The sequence below is a fragment of the Malania oleifera genome, chromosome 9, assembly GCF_029873635.1.
Source record: "Malania oleifera isolate guangnan ecotype guangnan chromosome 9, ASM2987363v1, whole genome shotgun sequence".
In the NCBI taxonomy this organism is placed as follows: Eukaryota; Viridiplantae; Streptophyta; class Magnoliopsida; order Santalales; family Ximeniaceae; genus Malania; species Malania oleifera.
In genome coordinates, this window is record NC_080425.1 from 95,412,034 (window position 1) to 95,427,122 (window position 15,089).

A 15,089-nucleotide genomic window follows, 5' to 3' on the forward strand; every position below is an offset into this window, starting at 1 on the left:
GTTCGTGATTTGTTTCATATAAGTGCATCATGGTGACCGATGTTGAATTTTCTGCAAAGGTGGAGTTGTTATCCGGTAGGGTACAAAATATGGAAAATGCTTTGGAGACTATTACTGCTGCTTTGAATAGGCTAACAATCGAAGTTGCAGCCTTAGGTAAAAGGCCCATGGAATTTCCTACCAAACAAGATGGTGGAATAGCTGCTGTCCCTCATGCTTTTACGTTGTGTGAAGGCCGAAATAATCATTTGAATAAGGGTTGAACTAGAAGTCTCAGATTTTAATGGTGATGGTTCTCCTAATGAATTTGATGATTGGGTGTATTCTTTGGAGTACTATTTCCGATGGCATGACATGAATGAGGCTAGAAAGTTGTACTTTGCTGAATCAAAATTGAAGGGAACTGCTCGAATTTGGTGGATTAAACAAAGGGCAATCTTTAGAAGAAGGAGATTTGGTGAGATTACAAGGTGGTATAGAGATGAAGCGAGCCATGCATCAGCAGTGTGTTCATCTCCAGCTCTTTGATTTGAAGCAATAAGAAAAGACAATGATGGAGTAAACTAGTAGATTCTATCATTTGGCTACTCGTGCAGATATAGAATGGAAAGAGGACGTAATGATAGCTTTGTACACAAACGGTTGAAGCTAGCTATTGCCTCCAAACTTGCTGCATGTCATCTCATCACAATTGGGGATGCAGCACAGATTGCCACTCAGATTGAGGAGGACATGCAACACAATCCTCCTTGAGCTACATCAGCCCTTCGGTTTGAGATGAGTACTAGTGGAGTGGTATGAGAAAAAACAGTTGTGCAATTGGGTAAAGTGCCTCTAGGAAGACTCCTGAGCATTCTGGAACAACTTCTAAAAGCCAACCATCACTCAAATGCTTTAAATGTCAAGGTTTTGGACATCGGGCTGCACAATGCCCTAACCAATTCATGGCTGTTGCAGAAAAGGAGGACGACGACGATGATGATGATGATGATGATGATACTCAAGTAGTTGAACCTGAAACAGAAATTCCAAGTGACTTAGATGGTGATGGCAATTTGAGAACGTGTTTAGTGCTTCAACATATGCTCTCTTCCCACAAGGTTAAACCGTTAAAGAGACAGGATTGGGGGTGGACCAACATCATTCAAACTCTTAAGTGATATGCCAAAAACAATTGATTATTGATCCTGATAGTTGCACAAATGTAGTTTCAGAAAAAACTATAAAGAAGTTGAATTTGAAAGTTGAGCCTCATCCTGAACCATGCAAAATTGCTTAGGTGAATAATACCAACTTTAAGGTCTATGATTGCTGCTTACCTTCAAGATTGGTTCCATCATGGAAACAGTGCAAAGTGATATCCTTCCTCTCAAAATTTGTCACATTCTTTTGGGCTGACCAAGATTATTTGATAGGAAGGTGAAGCACGATGGATATGAGAATTCTTCTCTCTCTCCATTGACAAAAAGAAGTATAAGTTGATGCCATCATGAATTCTTCCACTCACCATGTTGAAGCATACTGTTGGTTCCTTTCTTATGAAACGTGATGACTTTATTCATGGAGATGGACTCCTTGGTACTTTCCCCAACTCTACGGAGTCATGTTCTTTCCAGAAGGAGGGAATTGATGTTGGACTAGAAGCAGCTATTTAGATGATCATTTTGACCCAATTAGGGGGCCTATGTCAAATAATAGGGTGAATGGTTTATTGGGTCCAAAACCCAAATGTGCTTAGTGATTTAGTTGTTTAAGTATGTGTGTGTAGTTTGCTTGTATTAGGATTATATATGTTGAGAGCTTGTTTGTAGTAACTGTGTATTCTAGGGATATGTTTGTAATGTAATGTAGTTTTGGGTCATATCTTTAGAGGCTTTCTTATAAATAGCATGTGAAAGCCATGATGTAGGCAGTTGTTGATGAATTTGAATCGAAGTTGAACGTGAGTTTTCCCCCTGGTATCTCCTCACTTACCCTTCCTTCTTCTCTTCTAATTTCTCCATGGTGGCAAAACCTTGATGCTGCCCCTGCATCAATTTGCCATGAACCGAAAGTGACCTAGCTGACCAAGTCAGAACCGGCTTAAACTGGACTGAACAGGGATCAGCAGCTGGTCAACCCAGTCCCTTACAACTTATTACTTAGTTACCATTAAAAAAAATTAAGGGCCAGAGTGCAGCACAGTGACCACACTACCAAAAAAGTCACTCCCAAAGGGCAGCCCGATGCACAAAACTCCTGCATATGCGGGATTCGAAGAAGAGGTGGACCACAATGGGTCTATAGTACGCAGCCTTAACCTTACATTTTTGCAAAATGTTGTTTCCACTCCTCGAACCCGTGACCTCCAGGTCGCATAGCAACAACCTTACCATTGCGCCTATCCTAAGCTCCCCTTCACAAAAGTCACTCCCACTACAGCAAATTTGTTGTTGTGTGGTCATACAAAAACTATAAAATAAATAAAACACAAACCAAATGAAATATAAACTCTAAATTAAATTATAACATCTTAATTTAAATTTAAAAAAAAAATCACACCAAATATATTTCAATATTTTCCTAAATTCTAATAATAATAGGTGGTATAACATTGAAAAATAAATTAAGGAATGAACATATTCGTGGTAAGTTAGGTGTAGCTCCTATAGAAGATAAGATAAGGGAGGGACGACTCAGATGGTATGGACACTTGCAACGTAGGCCTTATAGTGCACCTGTGAGGAAGAATGACTTAGTTACTGTGGGGGGCAATATAAGGGGTAGGGGTTAAAATAACTTGGGAGGAGATAGTGAGTAAGGATTTAATATCCTTGAATTTATCAAAAGAAATGGTCCATGATCGCATAAATTAGTGGAAAATGATTCATATAACCGACCCCACTTAGTGGGATTAAGGCTTGGTTTCGTTTTGTTTGGTTGTTGCTAATAATAATAAGTTTAACAATATTTTTCCCTAAAATACAAAGTTTATCTTTCTAACTCACCAAATTAAATTATATTATTTTATTTAAAATAATTCACACCAAATATATTTTAATATTTTTTTTACTTCTAATAATATTAAGTTTAACACTTCTCTTTAAAATACAATTTTTAACTAGAATGTATCAGTAATTGTTTATTTTAATAATCTAATAAAATGATATGACCACTGTCTCTATATTATCTCATATTGGTACATAATTAAGTTATTATTTTACATATATATATATATATTTACATGCTAACAGTTGGACACTGGTCCAGGTTTCAAAACCTTGCTAAAAACACCGTCCCTAAAGAAACATAAAGATTGATGATTGGCACATTAATGAATATTGGGTTATAAAAAATGGTCTACAAAAAAACAATGCAGGGGGCTCCATACTGGGAAAAAAGATTTATCTCCAACAAAACATTATAATTCTTGCGAGGTAAGTCTACAACAAGCTCAAAGTCATTATGCTTTGGAAGTTTAAAGAAGAAAAGAAAAAAAAAAAAATTGGATACAAAAGAAGAGGTTCCATTAAAAAGAAGGTAGAATGTACAAAAGGGAGAATAAAAACCATCCTATGAAGAAAAGGTAACAACAAAAAAAAATAGATATAATAAAAAAATAATAATGCCTGCCGATCCCACTGTAGATACCAAAAAAACAGACACAAAAAGAAAAACCGCAAAAGACCAAAGCAAGACCATAAAATGGATCTTATCCCAAAGCAAAGAACACAAAGAAACTGCACATCCCACCCAAATCCAAGCCATCTCTACCTACCAAGTCCTGTAAAGGGAATAGGCAAAAAATCCTCCACCAACTCTGGACAAACCTAGTTCTCTCCAAACAAACCAAACAAAGGCATCCCTAGGCCACAAGGCTCCCCACCTTGTAAGGGTAGGGGCAGGTTGTCATAGTGTACGGAGCCTGACGTCTACTTTTATGTAGGGAGGCTGTTTCCTTGGACTCAAAATCGTGACTAACAGATCACAAGGGAGCAATCTGACCAAACTAACCAAACAACTTATTCCAAACCTTCCAAGTGAAAGAACGATGGTTTGCGTCTGTGTGTGTGTGTGTGTTGGGAGGCCCAAGGGGGGGGGGGGTTAGCTGTCAAAACATAAAGCCAGAGATAAAACCTTCAAATGCCTCCTACTTTTCAGCACATTTTTGGTGTTAATTAAGAACAATCAACGAAAGAAAATCTATAATCTTAAGGGGATTTTGACCTTCCAATTCTACAACAAAGTGGAATGGACATGTTAGCTCTAATCATATATATATATATATATACACACACATATGTCTAAACAATGTTTAAAATGCTCTACCATCATGCCTTCTAAAACACTTTGAGGCTCAATCTAAAATACCAAATCCCAAAAAGGTAAACATTACACATTGAGGCTTATGTATTTGTACAAAAAAGCAGGCCTTTTGTGCTTTTTCTGTTGAAGCTTACACAATTTGGGTGTGTGATTCTTAAGTTAGATTTCACTAGAAAATTTTAACTGCATATTTATATAAAAGGAATGCCGTAATATGAGTTGATTTTGGAAACTCTTGAACCTCAATCTTTCCAAAATAATTGAGAGTTGTATCTTTAGACCTTTAAAATAATTTAAACTTTCAACTTTGTAATGTTATAACTATCTTTTGCCATAATATAAGTGATGAATTAAAGTTAGCAATTTTGAATGGCCAACAAGCAGTTTACATTTTTTATTTTTATTTTTTTTACATTTTGTCCTAATTTTTTCTTCTTTTTTAATATATATGTAGTCTATTTACATATTTTTATCTAAAATTACAATTCTCAAATAAGCTTACGCCTCAGCACCTTAAGGTTTACACCTTGCATCTTAAAGGTTAAAAGGCCTTGCCTTATGCCTTCACAATTTAAAACATTGTATTTAAAAGAATAAACCCCCAAGGAATCTAAAACCCATGACCAAATCTTCCCTCCTATTGGAAGGATGGCAGCCCTCCAACTACCAAAAAAAAAGGAGCTCCTCTACCTCCCTATCATTAAGAGACCTAAAAAAATGGAAATCCCAAAAGGTTCTATAAACATTGGAACCACAAAGGAAGATATGACATCATTATGCACGGAGGAAAGACACGGAGACGAGGAAAAGAGATAAAAAATGAATTATCTATTGAGTAAAGTAAATGGATGAGATGTTGTCAAGTAAAGAGATACAATGATCTATTGAACATGTATTATTAATATGGATATGTGCACACACATCTGTGTGAACATGCTTACGTGTATGGCAGTTTAGATAATTTAGGGAAAGAATTGCATATTATACAATTAATAAAATTATCAATTAGATGCAAAACTCAATAGTAATGAGAATTAAATGTACTTTGGAATTATCAAAAATTCAATAAAAAAAACTTTAAAATATGAATAACTACTTTTCTTTACTTATTTACCATTTAATTTGAATGATTAAATGTTACTAATTTAATATTATCGAATATTTTATCATTAAATTTTAAATTTTTCATAAAATTTTATAAAACACATAGAAAATTATATTTATTACTGAATTCATATTAAATGAAGAAAATATATTATAAATTAATCTTGAAACATTTAGAGACTAATTACTAACCACCACATGTTTTTTACTTCGAAAAAAATATCCCAAAAATATATTGACATTGTAATGAAATATTTTGATAATGTATAATTAAACTCATCTTATTTACTATGCTTAAATTCATCTAAATTAACTTCGTTTTGCTTGAGAAAAGAAATTAATAATTTTACGTTTCTTTTTAGAATGAAAATTATTATTAAAAGAATAATAAGAACTAACCATTTATTTCCACATAAATTTTATTTGAGAAACAATCAAAATTATGTAAATTTTGAGAAATATTGCAAAATATTATTGAAAAATATTAAATTTTAAAAATTAAAATTAAGTAAAATTTGAACTACGAGCAAAAAAGAAAATTGATCTTATTTGGAGAGAGAGAGAGAGAGAGAGAGAGTTTAGATTAAACTTTAAACATGTTTTAAAAAAATAAAAATTCTATAATTTTAGGTTAAACCTAGTGTTGGCCCATAAACATCCAAATTGACAATCACATCAAGAAGGGATATAAGCATTGTGCGGATGATTGTAGCCCCCTGCCTTCTTTAGTGAAGGAGAATGTTCATCATCCATATGCTTTAGGACATGAGGACACAACAAATAAAGAGCTCACTATTTGCATGCTTCCTATTGTCCAATTCTCAATTTAGAAGCAAGAAGCCAAGAACCTTTCAGGCCTCTTCCAAAGGTAATATTCTCTTGGGCACAACAATGGCGGTTGTCCTAGAGTCTATTTTTTTTTTAAAAGCTTGCCACTTGAGCCGCTCAATCCCCAAATCCCATAAACCCTAGTCTCCTATACTCCTATGTGGAGCAGGGATGTGAGGACCAATGAGCTCCAAGGCTGCATCATGTATATCTGAAATAACAAACTATTTTACTAGAGCATACATGAAACATGCACTTAAATATTATTTCTTATTCATATAATATATTATACCATGGACGAACTGCAATTTTATTGCTATAAGATTAAACAAAACATTTAGTTCTATCAAAAGTAAGATTGCAAATGGAAAGAATATCAAGCCTCACTTGGACTACTGTTATAAAGTGAAGTGTGCTAATCATGTGTATGCATTTGGCTGCCAGGCTGGTCCATCAGCATGGTGACGGCTTTAATTAAAGATAATGTCCTCATTCACTATTTAAAAGGCAATTTGCATTTCATTGTACAGCCATATACTTGCCATTTTGGGTATACTAGAACCAATTCACAATAATAGGAATGGATCCGATGTATGGGACTTGCATACTGCGAATCACTCACGGCAGATCTCACCACTAAAAGAGGATTACCATTCCTGAAAATCCAAATCAATAAGAGAGTGTGGCAGTTCCAATCCAGGTGGGAAGAATGGGTATATATACCTCAAAATGGAAATATTGCCCAGCAAAAACAAATTCTCTATGTCCTAGTGATTCATATTCCCACTCCTACTAAAATGATTCAAAGATCCAAACATGCTAAAGTGGCATTTGGTTTTGCAGGATCAAATTCCTACATCCCATTCTCATGTTTTTTTTGGAGCAAATAAGAGAAACGATGATGATAATGGCACATTTTCCGAGAATCTTATAACATAAACCAAACAAAAATGTTCCTCCTGAGAAAAAAAAACACTCCTGCGGATATCTTGCATCCCACAAACTAATCAACGCCTAAAAGGAGTCCGATCACACAAATTCTCATTAGGATGGGAACGACTACTGTGATTCCCAATCCCTACGCATTCCCTTTCCCAAATGCAAAGGAAGCCTTAGTTCAGAGATTGGAATTTTCAGCAGTTCACGCAGAAAATAAACCAATAAATTAATCCAACCACGTGGAGCACATCAAACATTTGTCGCTCAATAAGATCAAATTCGTCAGAAACCTCTGTCGACTACAAAATGGAAAAATCAATTGAATGGATTCATACATACAAAAAAAAAAAAAGGTTCTATCAAACCTGCATAAAGCAAAAAGAAAAAAAATGACAGGAATTCATTAAAAATACATGATCTCACCGTAATCTTTCAAGAACTTCTTGTGCCGATCGTATGCATTAAGGCCTCGGATGTGAGCTTGATACTGCCTGCAAACACCAAAATGATGAGCTCCATTGAAAAACACGCGCGCAGAGAGAGAGAGAGAGATAGAGTACTGTTTTCTCTCTTCCTTGTCGAATATGGCTGATTTCATTGATCCAAGCGATGCCATTTCTTCATCAGTTCTTCAAACAAACCCTAATTGTTGTTCTTTCAATTTTCGCCTCTTCCGTGTAGGGCTTTGACGTGGATGATAATACAGAACCGCAGGGACGATGCCCTTTCAGATGAGCACTATTGACATATGCAATTATAAAAAATACCCTTTTCAGGAAAATACTTATTTTAAATAATAATAAAAAGCTGTGTTTTTTCATCGCATGATTCCTTCTTATTTAAAAAAAATACAAATATTTTAGGTTTGAAATATATATATATATATATATATATATATTTTTATAGATATATTTAAAAAATTACATAAATCTTTTGAGATTTTAAAAAGTATATAACATTTAATTTTTTGAGACATTTAAATCCTTAAAAATATTATCTTTATGTTCCCCCTTTAATTTGTTTTTCTTTATTTTGTAGCACTTTGGTCCAATGAAATTTTTTTCATGGAATGTTAGTATCATTTATGTTTCAAAGTTGCATTTTGAGATTATAATTTTCGAACTTTAAAATTGAATTTAGGTAAATTTATATAAACTTTAACATAATTTTATATTACAACTTATCTAAATTCACACAAACATATGTCAAAAGTTTCACCCAAACATAAGATAATAAAAAATTCGGGCAGCCGGAGCATTTGAAAAAAATATATATTTGTGCTACTTATTATTTAAATTAAGTATTTTTATAAATAAATAAATAAATAAAATACAAGTGATATTTAGTAATCATTTGGGAGTACTTAAAAAATAAATGCTTCTTATAACTTAAAAAGTGTTTTTCCAATATCCTTTTTTTAAAAATTATTTAAGTAAATTTTGTGAAACAATCTCACATAACTTTTTTGTCACCAATAAGTGATATTGTTCATAGATAGGGTCAATTTTGTAAATATTGAAAAATTTTATAATTACTTTATATTTTCAAAAAATACAATAGAAGATAATCAGGTACTATTTTATAACCTATTAATTATTAATGCAATATAATTATATTTTTGAATGAATAAAAAGAACCATTGTAACACCTCAACCTAGGTCTGCCAAGGAGCACTACGTCTCTCTTCCTCCACTTAGACCAAACAACAGGGGGTAGGACTTATCGATCTAATGACTAACCCCACAAACCAACACGTGTTCTTTTCAGTGTGTTTTGTTTTCACTCACACATTTCTTGATAAAACTTCCCAAAAGATCACCCATTTCAAGATTACTCAAAGTCAATTACGCTTAACCGTAGAATTCCTATGGAAAGACTCCTGAAAAAAAATGTGCACCTTGTCGATACGAGTAGTAACATCAAATCCTTTTTAAGCATATTTTCCACGAGGCATTACATTATTCCCCACTTACAGAACGCAACGTCCTTATTACGAGCCCATATTTCCAAACTCAAGTGATGTGAATTTCAACACTCTTCTGAATGGGTATTGGCTTTGATACCATTTTGTAACACTCCAACTTGGGTATGTCAGGGAGCACTGCATCTCTCCTCCTCCACCTGGACCAGACAACAAGAGGGAGGAGAGACGCAGTGCTCCCTTACAAACCCAGGTTGGGGCATTACAAAATGGTATCAGAGTCATACCCGGTCAGAAGTGTGATGAGATTCGCATCGCCTGAATTTGGAAATATAGGTTTGCAAATAGAACGTTGCATTCTGTAAGTGGGGGAGAATGTGATCCCCTGTGGAATAAAGGTTTAAAAAATATTTAATATTACTACCCATATCAATAAGGTGTACCTTTCTTTTCGGAAGCCTTCCCATAAGAACTTTACAATTAAGCGTGCTTGGCTTGAAATAATCTTGGGATTGGTGACCTTCCGGAAAGTTTTTTTAGGAAGTGTGTAAGTGAGGACAAAACACACTAAAAATGACACGTGTTGGTCTGTGAGGTCAGTCATTAGTCCGATAAGGCCCGCCCCCTATTGTCTGGTCTAGGTGGAAGAGGAGAGACACAGTGCTTCCTAACAGACCTAGGTTGGAACGTTACAAAATGGTATTAAAGTCATTATGTAGTGACCCGAAGAATAATAGCATTTTAAATAATAAGAGGGAGAGAAAATAGAAACAGAAACAGAAGGAGGCCGTAGATTTCGTCAACGAACGCTTTGCGTTCGTCAAAGACATTACATTTTGGAGAATAAAATAATTTAATTTAATTTTAAGGAAAATTGTCAGGCTTCGTCGATAAACACGGGGTTTCATCGATGAAGGTCTTCAAAATTTCGTCGACGAACACAGAGCTTTGTCGATGAGAGAATACCGAGAGGGGTTCCGACTACTCTAAATTTCGTCGACGAATACAGGGCTTCGTCGACGAATTTTGTGAAAGACTTGTCGACGAAGTGATGTGTCTCGTCAACGATTATGGCAGTATAAAAGACGGGAAACTGGGATAATTCTCATTCTCTCGCCGCTCTCTCTCTCTCCTCTCTCTCTCTCCTACGACTCTCTCTCCCTTCTCTCTACATTTTCGGCCCCACCAATCGTCGAATCGACGATCCGAAACTATCACGACGCTCCTGGCAGAGTTTTCTACACATCTACCGGAGCGGATCGTTGGGAAATCGGAGTTGGAAATTATCCCAAATTCAGGGTAAGGCCTTTTAGCCTCTTTTTGGCCTCATGACAATTATAGGAAATGATGTAGGTAGGAAAATACTGATGTTTAGTTCTGGCATATGTTAGTTTAAGGGTGTTTTGTAGAAGGCCCTACAAGTGTTTGACTTGTATTCCTTAAAGGCTTTTCAAAGTTAAGGTAAGGGAAATATGCTATGTTAGGAAAATTCTAAAAATTATACAGTTTATTTATTTACAAAAATTATGTATTTTAGTATGGTATGGTTTGTGATTATGTATATGGTACGGGGATATGTTTTACGAATTTAGTTTCCCGATTTCATGATTTTCAGTATTATGGTTATACGAACTTCAGTATCATGCTTTTATGGATTTCAGTACCATGATTTTATGATATTTCAGCACCATGATTTTATGAATCTCAGTACCATGATTATACGAATTCCAGTATTACGAATATGCAGTTCCATGTTATGATTATTCAGATTTCAGTACGTTATTGTAGTGACCCGAAGAATAATAACGTTTGTAATAATAAAAGGGAGAGAAATAGAACCAGAACCAGAAGGAGGCCGTAGACTTCGTAGACGAACGCTCTGCATTCGTCGACGACATTGCATTTTGGAAATAATATTAAATAATCAAAAATTCTAGAAGTTGCCAAACTTCGTCGACGAAACCCTGTGTTCGTCGACGAGAAAATACTGAGAAATAGTTTGGGCTGCTCTGAATTTCATCGATGAACACAGGGCCTCATCGACGAATTTTGTGAAGGGCTCGTTGATGAAGTGACGTGGCTCGTCGACGAGTTTGACAGTATAAAAAGGCAGGAAACCGGGATAATTCTCATTCTCTCGCCGCTCTCTCTCTCTCTTCTCTTACTCTTATGACTCTCTCTCCCTTCTCTCTACATTTTCGGCCCCACCAGTCGCCGGATCGATGATCCGAAGCTACTACGACGCTCCTGGGGGAGTTCTCTACGCATCTACCGGAGCGGATCGTCGAGAAATTAGAGTTGGAAATCATCCCAAATTTAGGATAAGGCCTTTTAGTCTCCTTTTGGCCTTGTGGTAGTTATGGGAAATGTTATAGACAGAAAAATACTGATGTTTAGTTCTGGAAAATATTGATTTCAGGGTGTTTTGTAGAAGGCCCTACGAGTATCAAACTAAAGTACAGTAGGGGCTTTTCAGAGATAAGGTAAGGGAAATATACTATGCTAGGAAAGTTCTGAATATTATGCAGTTTATTTATTTACAAAAATTATGTACTTTAGTATGGAGTGACTTATGATTATGTATATGGTACGGGGATATGTTTATGAATTTAGTTTCATGATTTTACGAATTTCAGTATTATGATTATACGCATTTCAGTACCATGATTATACGAATTCCAATACCATGATTTTACGATATTTCAGTACCATGATCTTATGAATTTCAGTACCATGATAACACAAATTCCAGTATTACGAATATGCAGTTACATGTTATGATTATTTAGATTTCAGTACGTTATACAGTATCATGGTTATTTCAGTACTTTAGAATCATGGTAAATCAGTTAGACATATATATAGAAATATATTATACGATATCAGACCCTGTTGGACTTGCAGCTACAGAGCACGGTACCGTTGCTATAGATACTATGTTACTTTATGAGTGCAACCACCTATTTAGATATACGTGGTACGGTCGACCACCTAGGCGTTAGGTTCCCCATCCAGATATGGGTTGAGGTGGGCAGGTCGACGAACGGAGTTCAGTGATTTATTCCTGGTTGGCCAGCTAGGGTAAATCCAGCCTACGGGCCGCACAATTTCATCATGAGGGGCATGTCATGACACAGATAGCCACAGGGAACAGTTTTAGTTATTATTACTTACGTATTGATTTACAGAAACAAGGATCCTATTATATACACTAGAAGTATTTTGAATTATAACCATAATATTGATATGTTAAGCAATAGGGAAAAATGGGTGGTGTGCTTCATTATCTGTACTGTACTTAGTTATTCATGTTTATATGAAACAAATTTCATGATATATATATAGTAGCTCATTTGCCACACACTAGTAATAGCATATCTTCTCTTACTGAGTGTTGGCTCATCCTAGTGTTGAAATATTTTTCAGGTGATCCGGATAGGCGAGCAGATTAGGCTAGCAAATAGAGGGCATTTGTAGTGCACCATCAGAGAGTGAGTATTATTTTTGGGAATGATTTTATGTAGCCCTAACTAGTTGAGGGCATTTTTGGGGATACAGTTATGTTGTATATATTGCAAAACATTTCAGAACTCTGGTATTGAATGTAATGGTTTAGGCTATGTTTATATGATTCTGCTTCTCGCTGCTTAGGTTAACACGATGGTATCAGAATATGTTAATTGCTATTATGGGAAAAAAAAATCATGTTAATTAAGCAGGTCGTTACAGTTATGCAGCATCATGGTTATTTCAGTACTTCAGAATCATGGTAAATCAGTTAGTTATGTATAGAAATATATTATATGATATCAGACCCTGTTGGACTTGCAGCTACAAAGCACGGTACCGTTGCTACAGATACTATGTTACTTTATGAGTGCAACCACCTATTCAGATATACGTAGTACGGTCGACCACCTAGGCCCTAGAAGAGGTTAGGCTCCCCATCCAGATATGGGTTGAGGAGGGCTAGTCGACTGACGGAGTTCAGTGATTTATTCCTGGTTGGCCAGCCAGGGTAAATCCAGTCTACGGGCCGCACAACCCCGTCATGAGGGGTATGTCATGACACAGATAGCCACAGGGAACAGTTTCAGTTATTATTACTTACGTATTGATTTACAGTACGGGGATCCTACTTATACACATTAGAAGTATTTTGAATTATAACCATAATACTGATATGTTAAGCAATAGAGAAAAAGGGGTGGTGTACTTTATTACTTGTATTGTACTTTTGTACTTAGTTATCTATGTTTATATGAAACAGATTTCATAATATATATATATATATAGTAGCTCATTTGCCACACACTGGTAATAGCATATTTCTTTTTATTGAGCGTTGACTCATCTCAGTGTTGATATATTTTTCAGGTGATCCAGGTAGGTGAGCAGACTCGGCTTGCAAATAGAAGGGCATCAGTAGTGCCTTGTTAGAGAGTGAGTATCATTTTTAGGAGCATTTTTGTATTACCCTAACTAGTTGAGGGTATTTTGGGAAATTCAGATAAATGTGTATATGGGGAAAACTTGTAGTACTCTGATATTATATGGTACTGTATATAATGGTTTATGGTTGTGTTCGTATGATTTCTACTTCCTGCTGCTTAAGTTAATACTATGGTATCAGAGTATGTTATTTGCTATTTGCCAAAAAAAAAAAAATTAGTTAATTAAGCAGGTTGTTACACATTACCCAGCCGGAAGTGTGATGAGATTCACATCGCCTGAGTTTTGAAATGTGGATTTGCAACGAGAACGTTACGTTATGTAAGTGGGGGAAAATGTGATATCTCGTGGAAAAAATACTTTAAAAAAAAAATTGTTGTTACTACCCATATCAACAAGGTGTACATTTCTTTTCGGGAGTCTTCCCATAAGAACTTCACAGTTAAGCGTGTTTTGCTTAAAATAATATTGGGATGAGTGACATTCCGAAAAGTTTTCTTAGGAAGTATATGAGTGATAATAAAACACACTGAAAAAGATACGTGTTGGTCTGCAGGGTCAATCATAGTCCGATAAGGCTCGCCCCATGTTGTCTAGTCCAGGTGGAGGAGGAGAAATGCAGTGCTCCCTGACAGACCCAGATTAGGGCGTTACAATCATTTATAAATTTAAATTAACATTAAATAAACTTAAATTTAATTTATTATTAGTACTATTTTTAACACAAATTAATGTGATAAACATATGTTATAAATACGCATTAGTAACAAAATTATTGTTAATTAATCAATAATATTATATTATTTTAGTTAGTATAAAATGCTTAAATTTTAATTATAAAGTTAATATAATTATCATTTAAAATTCTAATTATAAAAAATTAATATGCTTATCCAAAATAAATTTTAAAATAACTATATATATATATTGTTTTACCATGTATTATGACATAAATCAATTATGGATTAAACAATTATTTTTTATTAATTTAAATTAATATTGAATAAATTAAAATCTTTGAATTTAATTAGAAATATATTTTTTTATCATAATTTAATATGATAGTAATATGTTTTAAATATACATCAATAACATGATTATAAAAATAATAATTTTACATTACTTTTAATAGAAAATATTTATATTTTATTTATAAACAATTAAAATAATTATCAATGAATTTTTTAATTAAAATTATTAATATTTGTAATTTAAAATATGTTTACAAATAATCATATAGTATTATATAATAAAAGTAAGTATTCAAATATCACTTATTTAAAACAAAACCAAGCACCAATTATAATTTTTAACAATTTTCCAGTTTAACACTTATTATTAACATTTATTAAATTCAATATTTTCTTTTTGTAAAATACTTTGGCATAAATGGTTCCAAATGATCCCTAAATTAATGAGTTGGGTTTAAAATTAATCTGATAATAAATAAGTCATTATACCCTAAAAGTGAACTCGATTTAACTAGATGGATCACGAGTCACTTGCTTGACATTGACTCGCTTTGTTACCCTCAAAGTGG

General features: G+C 34.3%; 1 protein-coding gene across 3 annotated transcripts in view; it reads right to left on the reverse strand.

Moving 5' to 3' along the window:
• LOC131165034 (uncharacterized) overlaps nt 1–7,941 on the reverse strand; it is a 30,677-nt gene extending 22,736 nt beyond the window's left edge. For 2 of the 3 annotated variants that reach the window (XM_058122665.1, XM_058122666.1), the window contains exons 1-2: nt 7,737–7,906; nt 7,600–7,667 (exon numbers count right to left, since the gene is read on the reverse strand). In XM_058122665.1, the coding sequence (XP_057978648.1) occupies nt 7,600–7,667; nt 7,737–7,792 (124 nt within the window). In that variant the 5' untranslated portion in view covers nt 7,793–7,906. Of the gene's footprint in view, nt 1–7,599; nt 7,668–7,736 lie in introns of all 3 variants that reach the window. The other variant, XM_058122664.1, reaches the window with a different exon arrangement.
• Nucleotides 7,942–15,089: the final 7,148 nt, after the last annotated feature.